Source organism: Lithobates pipiens, unplaced genomic scaffold (assembly GCF_037356315.1).
Source record: "Lithobates pipiens isolate NorthernLeopardFrog02 unplaced genomic scaffold, aLitPip1_a1.2 Scaffold_8, whole genome shotgun sequence".
NCBI classification, from domain to species: domain Eukaryota; kingdom Metazoa; phylum Chordata; class Amphibia; order Anura; family Ranidae; genus Lithobates; species Lithobates pipiens.
The window spans coordinates 329,652,344-329,667,936 of NW_027507903.1; the positions used below are offsets into that span (position 1 = coordinate 329,652,344).

At 45.4% G+C, this 15,593-nt stretch overlaps 1 protein-coding gene across 1 annotated transcript in view; it reads right to left on the minus strand.

The window, feature by feature from the left end:
• Positions 1 to 15,593, minus strand: part of RBM27 (RNA binding motif protein 27) — a 179,563-nt gene that overhangs the window by 125,665 nt on the left and 38,305 nt on the right. Inside the window, exon 5 of the mRNA XM_077473000.1 lies at positions 11,018 to 11,190. Within this exon, the coding sequence (XP_077329126.1) occupies positions 11,018 to 11,190 (173 nt within the window). The remainder of the gene's footprint in view (positions 1 to 11,017; positions 11,191 to 15,593) is intronic.

Genomic DNA, 15,593 nt, shown 5'->3' on the forward strand with positions numbered 1-15,593 from the left:
CTGTAAGAAAAGCAGGATCCTGGAAACGGAAAAGGTGCATGGACGCCACCCCATCTCCTCACACATGGAGATATAAGCCTTCCACGTACGATGGTATATCTTCCGAGAAAAAGATTTGTGCCCTCAGCATAGTGGAAATTACTGAGTCTAACAGACCTTGGTTCCTTAGCACCTGGCTTTCAGCAGCCATGCTGTTAAAACCAGCGACAGTAAAGCAGGATGGAGTATTGGACCTTGCGATAGGAGGTCTTCTCGTATCGGCAACCGCCAAGGAGCATCCACTACCAGGCGTACTCGGTCAGCGTACCAAGGACGAGAGGCCAATCTGAGCAGACAATGGTAACAGTTTGAGCGGAGGGAAGGCGCAAGTCAGCTGGTACTGCTCCCATGGAGCCACCAACGCATCCGACCAAGTGTCTCTTGTCCTGGACACGAACCTCCGCACCTTTCAATTGAGCCAGGAGGCCAGAAGATCCACATCTGGTGTGCCCCACCGCAGGCAAAGAAGCCTGAACAACTCCGGATGCAATGACCAGTCTCCTGGGTCCAGCATCTGGCGACTTGGATAGTCCGCCTGCCAGTTTTCTACTCCCGGGATGTATATGGCCGACAGGGCCAGTATGTGTCGCTCTGCCCACCGAAGGATGTGAGCGACCTCTTGTGCTGCAGACGAGCTTCTTGTTCCTCCTTGATGGTTGACATATGCTACCACCGTGGCATTGTCTGAGGCAGAAGCTGCTCTCAGAAGGAGATCATCCAGATACCCCACGATTGCGATCCCACGTTGTCACAACAATGCCAAAATTGTAGCAAATACCTTGGTAAAGACTCAGGGTGCTGAAGCCAGGCCAAAAGGGGAGAGCCACAAACTGATAGTGCTCTTCCACCACTGCAAATCGCAGAAACCTCCGATGCCTGAGGCATATGGGTATATGCAAGTATGCGTCCTGGATGTCCAAAGATGCCAGGGAGTGCCCCAGGTGGAGTGCAGCGACTACGGAGCGAACTGATTCCATTCTGAACTTTTGTACTTTCACAAAGCAATTGAGGGCTTTTTTTTGTTTTTTGGAACTACAAACAGATTGGAGTAGAATCCCTGAAACCTTTCCTGTTTTGTAACAGGCACCATCACCCTGCGGCTGAGCAGGTCCCTTACTGCCCCAAACAGGGCCTCCCGGCAAGCCAGGAGTAAGGGTATGCTGAGGAAAAAAAAAAAAAAAAAATCTCTGTTTAGCGACCAAGATAGGAACTCTATCTCGTAGCCCGATGAAAATCAGTTCGCAGATCCACTGGTCGGACAGCCAGGAAGCCCACCGAGCTGCAAACTCCAGAAGGCGACCCCCCACCCGTGTGTTGGGCAGGGGCAAACCTTAATGCAGTAGTACTTTTGCTCACAGGCTTGCAAGACCAGGGACGCTTGTGTGCCTCTGCAGGTGTCCTGTCGGACTGGGAGCGCTTACCTGAAGCTCCAATGGAAGAAAAAGCCTCTTGAGCGGAAAAGGAGGGCCCTTGCCTGCGGCGTGACTCCTTACCCTTCTTGGACTGGGGGAGCAACGTGCTCTTCCCACCGGTGAAATTCTTAATGTCACTCAGAGAAGCTCCAAAAAGCCGCTCACGAAGAAGGGCAAATTAGATGCCTGGTCCGCAGATCAGCATTTCAGCCAGATTAGGTGCCGTAGCACCACCGCCGATACCGATGCTCTGGAGAGCAGGGGGAGCGTATCCAGGGTCACATCACAGCCATATCTGAGGCTGTGCACCAGCTGGTCTGCTAGTTCTATGCAGACTGGAGGTGACTGCCGCTTCTCCAATTCAAGGTGCAATCGTTTTGCCCACTCAGTAAGGGTCTGCAACACTAATGCCGTGGCCAGTACTAGTCTGCGCTGACCCCACCACCGTAAACATGGACCGGGCCCACTGCCTCGGCCCTTCTGTTGGTAGGGTCCTTAAATGTCGGAGCCCCTTCTACTGGAATCGTGGCTACTTTGTTTAACCGGGATGCTGGGGGGTCCACGACCAGGGAAGCTGACCATTTTTTTTTAAGGAGGCTCTCTTCAGAAAGGGGTACCGCACCACCATTCTTTTTGGGACCAAAAAGGTCTGTTGCGGGCTTCCCCATTCCTTGTATATGAACTTATCAAAATAAGTCAGATACGGAAACACCTTAGGTGTATGGGCTGGCTTACGGGACCGCCACATCAGTAGAGAATCCTGCTGCATCCTGTATTTTCAGGGTATCATGCACAGCGGTGATAAGTGCTCAAACTAGCATTTTTTTCATGCGCGGACCCGGAATCATCCTCATTGTCCGAATGGTCCAGGTCAGTGTCCTCTGACACATCATAACAAGGGCTGCCAGTCACCGCTGGGCCTGAGTCTGAATCAGAGCTCTCCCCAGAGGACTGGGGTGCAGGAACAGTTTTTTACCCCCCTTGCGCCCACACGCCGCCTCCACCCTGGCAGCGAACGTTTCAAGGACCATCGACAAAGCGTCCAAAGGCACTGCACTGTTCGCAGGTGAGCCGGTTGCAATTGCAGGGAGATATGGGGAAGAAATGCCAGCTTTTGACGCCATGCTGACCCACCCTATCTGCCACCCTTGGGGACTTGGGACAGGGTGCTCAATACCACCCTCCTAGCTGCTAACAGATTGAAAGGCCGCACTGCAGGACTCACCACCCTGACCGAGTGCTGTGCCGTGCTGTCGCTGATCGCTGTGTCAGCTCACAAGTGTCCAGGAACACGCTGTTCTGAGGCACAGGAATCAGCGCCGGGGAGAAAAACCTTGCTGGGGCTACAAGAAAATGGCCGCCGGACATCCTTGTATAGAAAAAAAGCATAGGAAAAATGGCCACCAGACTCCAAGAAATGGCTGACGACCATGCTTCTCACAGAGAGTACACTGAAAATGGTGGCGGTCAGCACTATCGCGGCAGCACGTGCAGAGCCCACAGACACCAGCAAGAGACAGATGACAGCCCAAGGATACAGACAGCCAGCGCAGCCCCCAATCAAGGATCAGAGCCCCCTGGAGGACCCTCGGCCCAGGTACATCCCAGTCATGCAGCATCCCCCAGGTGGGGGGGGGGATACAGGGACAGAGGAAAGAGGAGAGAAGAGGGACCCCCTAATCGACCTCCCAGGGAATGCCCAGCTGCTCTGTCCTGCCGAGGCAGGGAGAGCTGTACTTATCATCCAGACGAGCTGGAGGCATCCCATCACAGACCCACACCCGAGCAGTACAGGGTGGCTGCGGGGCCATGGCACACTGTGATAAAGACATCCTTAGTCCGGTCATATGTGTGCGCCGGAGCATTGCGCTCACCGGCCGCCCCTGGAGCCTGAGGGGCATGTCGACCCATCGCGTAGCTAGGGCCTGCACATGCTCAATGGCCAGGCTGGGGAGACTACAAGGATCTAGATTTAATCAGTCTGTCACCCAGCCGGTTGTTGATAGAATATCACAGGATCAAAATCTTGCGCAAAAGGCAAAAATCCTGGGCAGAACTGTACAGTTCTATTTTTCACATGCATTACATGTTCTGCCTAGTCCTCTCCTGAAGGTGGTGTAATAACCCTACGGTCAAGATTAATGGAGCTGTGTCTGTCAATGAACGAAAGAAAAAAGGTCAAAGCCACATTATTGTATTAAATCAGGGATAGTCAACCTTGGCCTTCCAGCTGTGGTGAACCTACAAATCCCATCATGCCTCTGCCTCTAGGAGTCATGCCTGTGATTGTTAGGGTCTTGCAAAGACTCATAGGACTTATAGTTTCAAAACAGCTGGAGGGCCGAGGTTGCCTACACCTGTATTAAATTGAGTGTCTGGGTAAGGGTAAGCAAAGATAGCCCCAATACAATAAACCTGTGGCCACTAAAGATGACTTAACCTGCAGACAGATATGCAAGGCAGGCATCTAAAATATGTTACTAAACCCAGGACCCTGCATTTACTATATCTGGTCTCCCATAGTACACAGTACATGGAAATGCAATTGTTTTAGTAAACAAACTGCTAAATACCTTTTTCTCAGCAGTATGTAGCAGTCTTGTGACTCCTACCAGTGTCTGGCAGAGCACTAGTTAACTGCTTGCCGACCAGCTGCTGCAGTTTTACTGCGGCAGAAAGGCTTGGCAAAACAACGTTGCCTTATATCGCTTCGCCTTTTGGCCACTAGGGGCGCGCGCCCAGAGCAGATGCGAGTGCCCGGCAGGCGCGATAACCATCGGGAACCCACGATTGCTTGTGACAGAGCAAGAAACGGGATCTGTGTGTGTAAACAGAGCTCGGTTCTTTCAGGGGAGAGGAGACAGATTGTGTGTTCATACTAAGTATGAACACCAATTTCTCTCTCTCCTCCTAGACAGTCCATTCACCCCACAGTTAGAAACACACATAGGGAACACAGTTAACCCATTGATTGCCCCCTAGTGTTAACACCTTCCCTGCCAGTGACATTTACACAGTAATTAGTGCAACACTGATTGCTATATAATTGTCAATGGTTTCAAAAATATGTAAGTGTCCGACGTGTCTGCCATAATGTCGCAGTCCTGATAAAAATGTCAGATTGCCGCCATTACTAGTAAAATAAAAATGGCATAAATCTATCCCCTATTTTGTAGACGTTATAAAACTTTTGCGCAAACCAATCAATATACGCTTATTGCGATTTTTTGAACAAAAATATATAGAAGAATACACATTGGTCTAAACCGAGGCAAAGAATACAATTTTTTTTTGGATAAAAAAAAAAAACGTGGGATATTTATTACAGCAAAATGTAAAAAAAAAAAAAAAAAAAAAATTTTTATATATATAAATTTTATTTTTATTTTTTTTTACATTTTGCTGTAATAAATATCCCACGTTTTTTTTTTATCCAAAAAAAAAAATTGTATATATATATATATATTTTTTTTATAAAATTGTTTTGTTTATAGGTCAAAAAATAAAAACCGCAGAGGTGATCAAATACCACCAAAAGAAAACTATTTGTGGGGGGGAAAAAAAAAAAACAAACACGTCAATTTTGTTTGGATACAACGTCACACAGCCGCACAACTGTCAGTTAAAGGGACCCAGTGCCAAATCACAAAAAATGGCCTGGTCATTTAGCAGCCAAATCTTCCAGGGCTGAGGCGGTTAAAGCTTGTACAAGTTTACATTCTGCTCTGACTGTCCGATGAGGCTGCATGACCCCTGACCCTCTGGTCAGTGTTGATTGGCTCTGTGCTGATAACATGCATCCTGGTCTAAAACCGCTTTTGACATAAAAAGGGACACTTTTTGGTTGCCATGAACTCTCAAGTTTCCAGGCAGAAAGACAATTTCATCTCCCTTTTGTCAAGTGTCCTGCGGGCACTTTTATATATATACTATATAGCGCCTGTACTTTTATATATACTATATAGCGCCTGTATTTCACAAGTGTGAAAGCACGAGTGCTTTCACACTGTAGCAATGCACTTGCAGGACAGTTAAAAAAAAAAAAAAAAAAAAAAAGGCCTGAAAGCAACATCTTTGCAGCGCTAGCAGTGTATACACCGCTCCTAAAGCGACCCTGCCCATTGAAATAAATGGGCAGCGCCGCCGAACTGCCAGCAAAGCACTGCTGCAGTGGCAGTTTTAACCCTTTTTCGGCTGCTAGCAGCGGTTAAAAGTGCCCCGCCATCAGCGGAATAGCGCTGTTAAAACTACGGTAAAGCGCTGCCAATAATAGCAGTGCTTTACAGCCTAAGCCCCCCCCCCCCCCCCGCAAGGCCTCAGTGTGAAAGCACTCTAAGAGTGCCCGACTATGCCCAACCTCAACATCCCCTACTCTATTCATACAAGCTTCTATGAAAGAAAATGATTTATAGAGGGTGGTGACTTAAATGTTTTTCCTCCAAATATCCCCCTCTCTTTCCTCTGGCTCGCCCCCCCCCCCCCCCCATGTGTGAGGTACAATTCCGAGTTCCTTTTTTCCACCATAAGCCATTAGGGTCACTAGGGCCCAGAAGCTCTGGCAACACAGCATAAAAGCCCTCAACCAAAATGGCCCCCCATTATGCCTGAAGGAGGAGCGCATGCTCCTCAAATGCGTCACCTGCAAACTGATACCCGTCTGACCAGAAGTGAAGTCATTCCCCGGCATCCGATGGAACTGAGGACCAGGAAACACCGGCATCCACCTGCGCAACTCACTCCACGGCATCTTGCGTCCTTGCAGATTTGAGCCATGGAGGCTGGGTGGTGCACTACCCACGAAGCACTAACAGCCCTGGTGGAGTGCACTTTGATTTGAAAAGGTGGAACTTTCCTCTTAAAAACCTATAAGCTGGAATAATTACTTGCCGAATCCATTTGGCAAGAGTGGATTTCAATGCTGCCTGTCCTTTCCTAGACCTTCAGGCAACACAAACAAAAAATCTGGTTTCCAAATCTGCGCAGTCGCTTTCAAATAGATTGACTGCTCTCACTACATCCAAAGAATGTAATGATATTTCTTCCATAGAACAGGGTTTTGAAAAAATAAATAAAAATTAAGGTAGAACAATATCCTGGTTTAGATGAAAACCTGAAACTACCTTTGGCAGAAAGCTAGGATGAGGACGCAATACTACTCTATTCTTGTGAATGATTAAATGTATCTTTTACAAGAGAGGCGCCAACTCTGATACCCTTCTTGCAGAAGAAATGGCTACCAGAAAAACTAGCTTCCTTGTCAAAAGGACCAAGAGAAAATGGTGTATTGGCTCAAAAGGCTGTTTCTGTAATGCCAACAGAACTAAATTCAAGTCCCAAGGGTTCAGGGGTGCTCCAACCGGTGGATTAAGCCATGTTACCCCTGTATAAAAGCATCGGACCAAAGAATGCGAAGCGAGCGCATGTTGAAAGAATACCGATAAGGCCGAGACCTGGTAATTAACAGTGTTCAAGGCCAGCTTCATCTCCAACACCATTTGCAGAAAGGCAAGAATTCTACCTATGACATACTTTCTGGGATGGCAACCCCTAGATTCTCACCAGGAAACATATGCCCTCCAGACTCTATAATAAATGACTCTGGAAGCTGGCTTCCTTGCATTAATCAAAGTAGATATCACCGAGCCTGAAAGCCCCCGATTCTTCAGAATGTGGGTTTCAATAGCCAAACCGTTAAATTTAGCGTTTGAAAAGTAGGATGGAACACTGGACACTGCGATAGCAGGCCTGGATGTGGTGGTAGGGTCCATGGGGCCCCTACCACCATCTTTACTATTTCTGCATACCAAGATCTTCTGGGCCACAAGAACCACTGGTTTCCTTTCCCGTTTGATACTGCAAAGAAGTAAAAAAGGTAGCAACAGAATAGGAGGGAATGCATGAATCAGTGAGAACTGATCCCACGTGGTCACCAACGTATCTGTTTCATATGCGAGTTGATCCCTTGTTCTTGACACAAAGTTGTCGATTTTGTTGTTGAACCTGGACGCAAACAGATCTACTTCCAAGAACCCCCATCTTTGGCATATAGCCAGAAAGATATCTGGGTGAAGGGACCATTCCCCCGGGAGCAACTGCTGGTGACTTAAGTAGTTCGCCTTCCAGTTCTCTACCCCTGGAATGAAGATTGCCGATATGCACGGAACATGCTTTTCTGCCCAGGTTTGGATATGGGTTACCCCTCCCTGAGCTGCCCAACTTCTGGTGCCTCCTTGGTGATTGATATAAGCCACTGCTGTGGCATTGTCGGATTGAATCCTGACAGAATTCCACAACCTGAATGTCCAAGCCTTTAGGGCTAGGTACACTGCCCGAATCTCTAAAATGATGGGCAAGGTCCTTTCGGTTCTGGACCATTTTTCCTTGGACAGACGCCTCTTCCAGGACTGCTCCCCAGCCCGAAAGGCTGGCATCTGTTACCACCTACCAGGTGACTTCTGCAGATTCTCGGATATCCACAACCAACTGAGACTTTGGCGCACTTTTGGCGACAAACGCATTGGAAAATCTAGTGCTTGGACCTTCTTGTTCAAGGCAGGAGACTGTTTTGCAGCAGTCTCGAATGAAAGAGCATATGAGACTGCGTCGATGGAAGCCACCATCTTCCCCAACAACCTCATACAAAAGGCGAATAGAAGGACCCTTCTTCACCCTGACCACCTGAACCAACTCCTTTATGGTGCTGATCTATGCCTGGGGTAAAAACACCCTCTTCTGGGCTGCATCTATAACCAGACCCAAGTACTCTAATCTTCTTACTGGCTTTAAAGATTTCTCTTGGTTGAGGACCCAACCTAGGTATGCCAGGTAGTTGACTGTGGTGACCATGCTTTGGTCTAAGAGGGCTACAGACTGGTCTATCAAGAGCAGGTCTTCTAGGTATGCTATTATCGTTATACCTTGAGTCCTTAATCTGGCCAGAGGAAGGGTCAGAAGTTTTGTAAACACCCGAGGTACAGTATCTAGACCAAAAGGCAAGGCTACAAACTGAAAAAGCAGTTTTTCTACTTCAAAACCACAGATATTTCTGGTGAGTGTGGAAAATAGGTACATGCAGGTATGCATCCTTGATGTTGATTGATGCCAGAAGTTCTCCTCCTTGTAGGATGGAGATTACGGATTGGATTGATTCCATGCGAAAAGAGTGTATATTCAGGAACCGGTTTAGATCTTTGGGATCTAGAATGGGTCTGACATCTCCATTTGGCTTTGGCACCGTGAAAAGGTTTGAATAAAACCCCAACCCCTGCTCTTCCATGAGGGCCACCATGATTACTTTTTGCGACAAAATGTCGGTCTAAGACTTTTTTTCTCTGGATCTTCGGGGAGATTTGACCTGAGGAAACCAAGAGACGGAATTCTTAGAACTCTAGTTTGTAACCTAGAGCTATTGTGAAGACCACCCATCTGTCTTGAAATTCCTCCTGACAGACCCTTGAGAACTGCAGAAGTCTTCCACCCACTCCAACGAGCGGTGGCACCCCTTCATAGAGAGGCCTTAGTATTCTGTCTTGTAGGTTTCCTCCCCCAGGACTTTATGTCCCTGGGGCTGACCCTGAGGTTTACCTCTTGACCCCGACGGTGGAGGCCGTCACGACTGCCTGGAGACTGATGCCCCTGGCACTGGAGAAAGACCCTGTTTAAATGGAGAGACATTTGCTCTTTTTCTTAACTGGCAAAAGAGTACTTTTGCCACTTGATATCTTTTGGATATATTTGTCCAAATAATCCCCAAACAGCTTTTTACCACAGAAAAAAAAACGAGCCAGGAGCTTTTCGCATGTACCAACCCAAGCGTTAAATACTGGGCCTGCTGTTCAGGGAAAACCTTGAGCACCTGTTTCAAAATGATCTCTCGAGGATTGACACCCCACTGAACCTGCCAAGGAGAACGTTTTTTTACAGGAATTCCAACTTTTTATTGATTGGAGCCCTAAGCATTTGCGCATTGTCAACCGGACAAGTCAAACTTTTATTCACGGAGGATACAGCAGCATCAATTGCTGGTATACTCCACATCTTAGTACATTTGTTCTCCATAGGATAAAGTGTTGAAAACTTTTTAGGAGGGAAAAAAAAAAAAAAAAAAAAAAAAAAAGAAGCTTAACTGGGTGATCTCACTCAGAATACATAAGCTTGTCCAGCAATTAATGGACAGACAAGGGCACGCAAGGCTTTAGTGAACCCAAACAAGAAGTGGGATCCTTAACTTAGTTAAGGGTAGCTTACATGCGGAGCAGACCATTTCAGTAAGAGAACGCACCAGCTTATCCCTGAAGCAATAGCATGGCTTCTATGAATGGCAGAGGTGGATGGAAAGGGCAGAAGTAATCAGGCACGCTTGACGAGCACCTGTCACAGCCCCCTTTTTTAACCCCTGCCACACCAGAAGATTAGGGCTGTGGGAGTATAAGGGAAAATGAGAAAGAGGAAGATTAAATTAAAACCAAGAGATCGCAGCACCTGGGACACCTCACACGGATATTAAGTAACGTACCTTGTGAGAAGGAGGAATAGGAGAAGAAGCTACAACTTAGACTTTAACCAATTTCCGCCCAAACAAATACTACAGCGCCTGCTCCACCTAAAAATACTAGATCCCAATGTAATACACTGTATCTGTGACTGGTGCCTTATGTATATCATATGGATATCTACATCCTATTGAATGTGACAAATAAATTATATAACAGTGAATATAAACATATAAAGTGTGTATATAGAGGACTGTACAATTCATTAGTGACAATTTAAAGTTCATATAGTGATGGCTGTGCAAAAGTCCTGTCACGGATGGCACCGGAGGGCAGCGGGAGGGGGACTTCCCTCTCGCCACCCGTAAGAACGGTCAAACGGTGGAACTGCCGCTATGATCGTTCTCATGGTGTAGGGAAAAAGCTGATATCTTAATGATGCCTGTAGCTGCAGAAATCATTCAGATATCACTGTGCAAAGTCAAGGACGTCATATGACAGCCAGTGGGTGGGAAGTGGTTAAAAGGAGAAGTTCACATTTTCTAACAGGTGACACCCATATTCAGGGTGCAACATGTTACAAATGCACCACTCCTCCCAGTCCCTCTTTTGACAGCTAGTGGGGGAACTTCTCCCCCACTAGCTGTAACAAACTAGTGTTCTGTGAAAGGTAAAGGTTGAAGAACTGACAGCTTTTGTGGTTCTCAATGAACTACCAGGGCACTGCTGATTGCTCTTGGTAGTTAACTGAGCTTTCTGTCAAACTGCCTGCCCAACGGAGGTACGGGCAGACAGATACAGTGTGCATAACTGACATCACACCGACGATAAGCAGATCTTTACAACAAGCTGCTTGCAATGCTATACATGTCCCTAACAAAAAAAAAATACAATTATGGGCATTTTATTTTTTTTTGGTAACATGAACTTTGAATCCTTAAAAAGGTGCTCAATCAGCTATGCTCACCCTGCTGCAGAAAGCAAAACATAAACACAAGTCAAATCACACATTTGTTCTCACTAGCCTTATGGTGGTGAAGTCTAATCTTAAAACCATGAGGTAGAGATAAGTACCTCTGCTTCTGTTAGATTCCCGGTCCCTGCTTCTTCCCCTGCTACGACTCCTACTATTATTTGATGGCTTGTTTACAGATGGGCTTTTACTTCGGCCTCTCCGCCAGTCATATCTGTCTCTGTGTCGGTCAAATTCCCTCCATTTCCCATCTTCTCTCTTTTTATCTCTTGTCCTTAAAAACAAAACACAATATTTATTTACATTTGGGGTTCTTCTCTTCAATTAGCAAAAATCAATACAACATAAAATGAAAACGTTAAAATAAAACAGATAATTCACTCTAATAAAACAGGATTTTAAACATCCGTTAAATTCTTTGGATAGAAAAAACAAACAAACACACACACACACAAACAAACACACACAAAGTTTCTGGCTTCAGATATACTTTGATTTTGGAGGGCTAATTCACACTTTGTTGTTCTTGGGCATTGCGTTAGGTTTGGGCTGTAAAAGTTTAGGCATTCATTTTGAATGGCCTGTTAATGCCTAAGAACAGACCAATTTAAAAAAAAAAAAAAAAAAAAAAAAAAAAAAAAAAAAAAAAAAAACACACACTCCAACAACACAACACAAACAGCACACGACCTTTAGCATTTTCCCCGATGCAGTACTCCATAACACATGCAGCACTGCATTCAAGTACCATCATTATAAAGAAGTATGCATTATCAGAATGCAGAGCAGCACAAAAGTGCCTTCAGGGCCTAAAGCACCGGACCTTACATTTACTATTCCAGGTACAGTTTCAGCTACAGCAATGCACAGAACACACTTAACATAATAAGGCAACAACTATGCATCACGATATAGAAACAATTGGATAATAAAATACGATTTTTAACTTACCAGTAAAATCAATTTCTTGGAGTACACTACACAGCATTCATTAAAGTGACTGTAAAACTATCCTTTTTTTAGTTAAAAAAGAAAAAAAAAAAAAAAAACAACAACACACTTACCTGCCATGTGCAGTGGATTTGCACAGAGCAGCCCAGATCCTCCTCTTCCCGGGTCCCTCTTCGGTGCACCTGGCTGCTCCCTCCTGTTGAGTATCCCCACAGCAAGCAGCTTGGGGACACCCCACCCGAACCAAAGCTCCGTGTCCATTCAGAAACAGCCGAATCCTGACCCCCATCCCCCCCCCCCCTCTTCTCATTGCTTGACAGCAGCGGGAGCCAATGGTGTCGCACTGCTGTTTCAGCCAATGGGGAGGGGGCGCGCTCAGGCAAGCGAGACATTCCTGCAACATCGATGGATCCAGAGGGACCTCAGCTAAGTATTAGGGAGGCTGATGAAGAGGGGGGGGGGGGGGGGAAATCATGCATATAATGCATTAAGATAAAAAAATAAAAAAAACACAACTTCTGCCTTTACATTCACTTTAAGCCTAGGTTACATGCTGCCACCTTAAGATAATTCGATACTGGCAAAAAGGAAGATTTGTAGCATGAGGGAACAGATGGAAGGAACCAGGGTCTTATACAGTACTCCAAGAAACAGATTTTGCTGGACACAGTATTCAATAAAACCAGGATGTGCAAAACCAGTCCAGCAGAGTGGTGGACAATACAGTAGGCAAACGCCAACATGCCTAACTAACATAAGGACAATAAGTGCACAAAGGTTTAGAGAACAAAAGTAAAACACTAAGGCCCCTTTCACACGGGCTATCCGAACGGGTCCACCTGATCGGATCATCCATTCACCCCTATGGAGTGGCAGATGTCAGCGGTGTGTTAAGAGGCCATTTGGCTGTTGTGTTTTTTCACTTTGTATTTTAATAAAATGGAATTACACTATGGCCCTGTCCTTTTTCATCTCTTTCTGATTAAACTATGAGGAAGATCGTTATCCAGGCTTGTCCCATTGACTCCAGCATTCCAAACCAAGCTTTACCTGACCTATCTTTTTAATTAAAGGGGTCATGGTGAGTTGGTAAGTAAGCTACTTACCTTATCCACTGGGTGTGTTCAGCCATAAATTGTCCCCATGGTGATGGTGTAAAGATCTGAATCACGTTATATAGTTTATGCACTGTGTTTTATTATTGATCAAAATTGTTGCTTATAGTTATGGACTATATTCACTTTGATTTATTAAAGCACTTTATTACTATTGTTGATTGCACAGCACTATTGCACTTTGTTTATGTTATTTCATTTTAGTATGTAGAGTATATTCACAGTGTCCCCTTATTCTATATACAACCCACATGCCACAAAGTCAGTTAATGCGATTTGAGGGGAGGTTCTGATATTTTTATAGTTATTTCTATTTGTTTAACTATTGCGCATGGTTCTCTCTTTTTTTGGATGTCAGTGGTGACATGTCTGCTGACATGCGCCACTATCCGATCCAATCCTGCCCACAAAATCCAGACGGATGTTGGTCCTACTTTCCCATCCATCCGGTGGATTAGACTGTAAGGGACAAGCGGTCCGTTTTCATCCGATTTCCCCATAGAGGAGAGCAGGACTGTCAGTCTCCGCTTCGCGCAGTGAGCAGAGATGGACTAGTCATCAGGGATCAGAGCAGTCATCCCCACTGAGCAAGTGGAGTCCGTCAAACGGAATCTGCCCCTTGTGAAAGGGGCCTTACAACTGAAAACAGCTGTTATTTCTGGTTAATCCAACTCAGAATAAAATACAAACAGTACACCCCAAACAGAGAGAGTCTCCAAAAGGATATAAAGGCAGAGGACAAAAAAATAAAAAACAACAAAGTCCTGGTTAAGGTAATGATACCTTAGGAAGAGAAGTAACCCTTGCCTAAAAGTGGAACTTTAGTCAGAAAATAGAGTCCTGTTAGATCACGTCATGCTGGCATGTAAAACATTAAAAATAAGTGCCTATGATGTTTAATATCCAGTAGTACAGTCTCACCCAGCTCTGCGCATGCTCAGCTGCCCTCGATTCTCAGCACTATGCCAAAAATCAGAGCCACTAGCGGTTGATCTGCTGACAGTCTAATGATTTTCTGCTGTTCAGGGGTTCTGGACTTCAGCAAAATGGAAGCCTCCAACAAGACATTAGAATGGCAGCAAGAAGGCAACCATGGAAGAGTAGACAGCAAAAGTACCTTTTTTAAAAAAAAAAAAAAAAAAAAAAAAAAAAAAAAAAAAAAAGTCAAGAAGCAGTCCAGAGGAATTGATAAATGCAAGGATGAGATCCCAGAGTCACTGAGAAATAACAGAGTAAAATTTAAGTAACCTTCTGTATGAAGGCCCCCACAAAGAACATAGGAGAAAGTGAACTTCCTAGAAACGCCAAGGCTGACATTATATACTCGAGATGGTCCTTAAGGTCCATCGCTAATCTAGATCAGGCTGAAGAAAACTGGATTAATCCCCTGCTAAACAATCTGGGAAGGAACCCCTGAAAAACCTAACCAAGAGTGAAGGTAGACTTGTGGGTACAGTTTTACTGAATCCTGCTGGTACAGCAGTCTATGGTGAATTTGTCAGAGCAGGAGGAGAGAATGTACATCTGCGATTAAGTCACCATAGGCCATTGTACAACAAACAGTACATGGGAGGCATTATCTACAAAGAGTACTTCCAGAAATCTGCATAGTATGGAGGGGCTGATGGTTGTGCGTTGCTAGGAAACCACAGGTTTTTATACATTTAGTATACAATGAGACATTATCACAAAAAGCACAGGGTCACCTCCGGTACTCATACCACAATACACAGTGAGACATTAGCAACAAAGAGCAACTTGCAGATCAACGCAGAACAGGAAATGTTATTGACCATTTGCAACAGGAAAATAGATCACCCGAAGCTGAAGTCCTACAGTACATAGTGTGATATCATCAACTTGCAGATCAATGCAGAGTAGGAGAGGTCAAGGCACTTTTCTGACATTAGTCACTACAGACTTTTGTTCCACATGTACACAAAGGAACTTTACCAATCCAGGGTCAAGACTGAGTGGAAGACACAAAGGCCGCTTGACCAAGCTCCCGAGTGCCCTTAGATCTGCCATGTGTGATGTTACACTGTCCCCAGAGGAATATTAACAGCAGCAATAGTTGAGTGAGAAGAGCGACTGCCCTCTTTGCCAGGCACTCAACAGCTGAAGCCCAGATAGCTTTTTTTGGATTGTTGTGCTAGTCCTCAATGTGCCAGGAGTAAAGAGGGAATGTGCCTGCACAGTAGACTTGATACACTATGTGCCAAGGTACACAGGATCCAGCACTGAAGCAACATTAAAAAGGCCAGCCTCACAGCTTAATCCAGATGGGGTTTGAGTACAGTACCTAAAACATGGAATCAAATTATCTGGAAGATGCAGAAAGATGAAAATGACAGATGTAACTTTGAATACCAAAACTGCCATATAAAAACAAGGAGTTACATTTTCTCAGGAGAGAGAACAGGCACATCATCTAAGGTCACTAGCAAAAAATGAGGCTAGCTGGGAGTGGGAGGGGTTATATAAGGGGGATTTACCAGCAGCTTCCTTTTTGCCAGTGTCCAATCACACGAAGATGGCAGCATATAGCCCAGGGTAATGAATACTCTGTCCTTTACTGCACTATTAAGAAAAACATTTTTAGCCAATAACT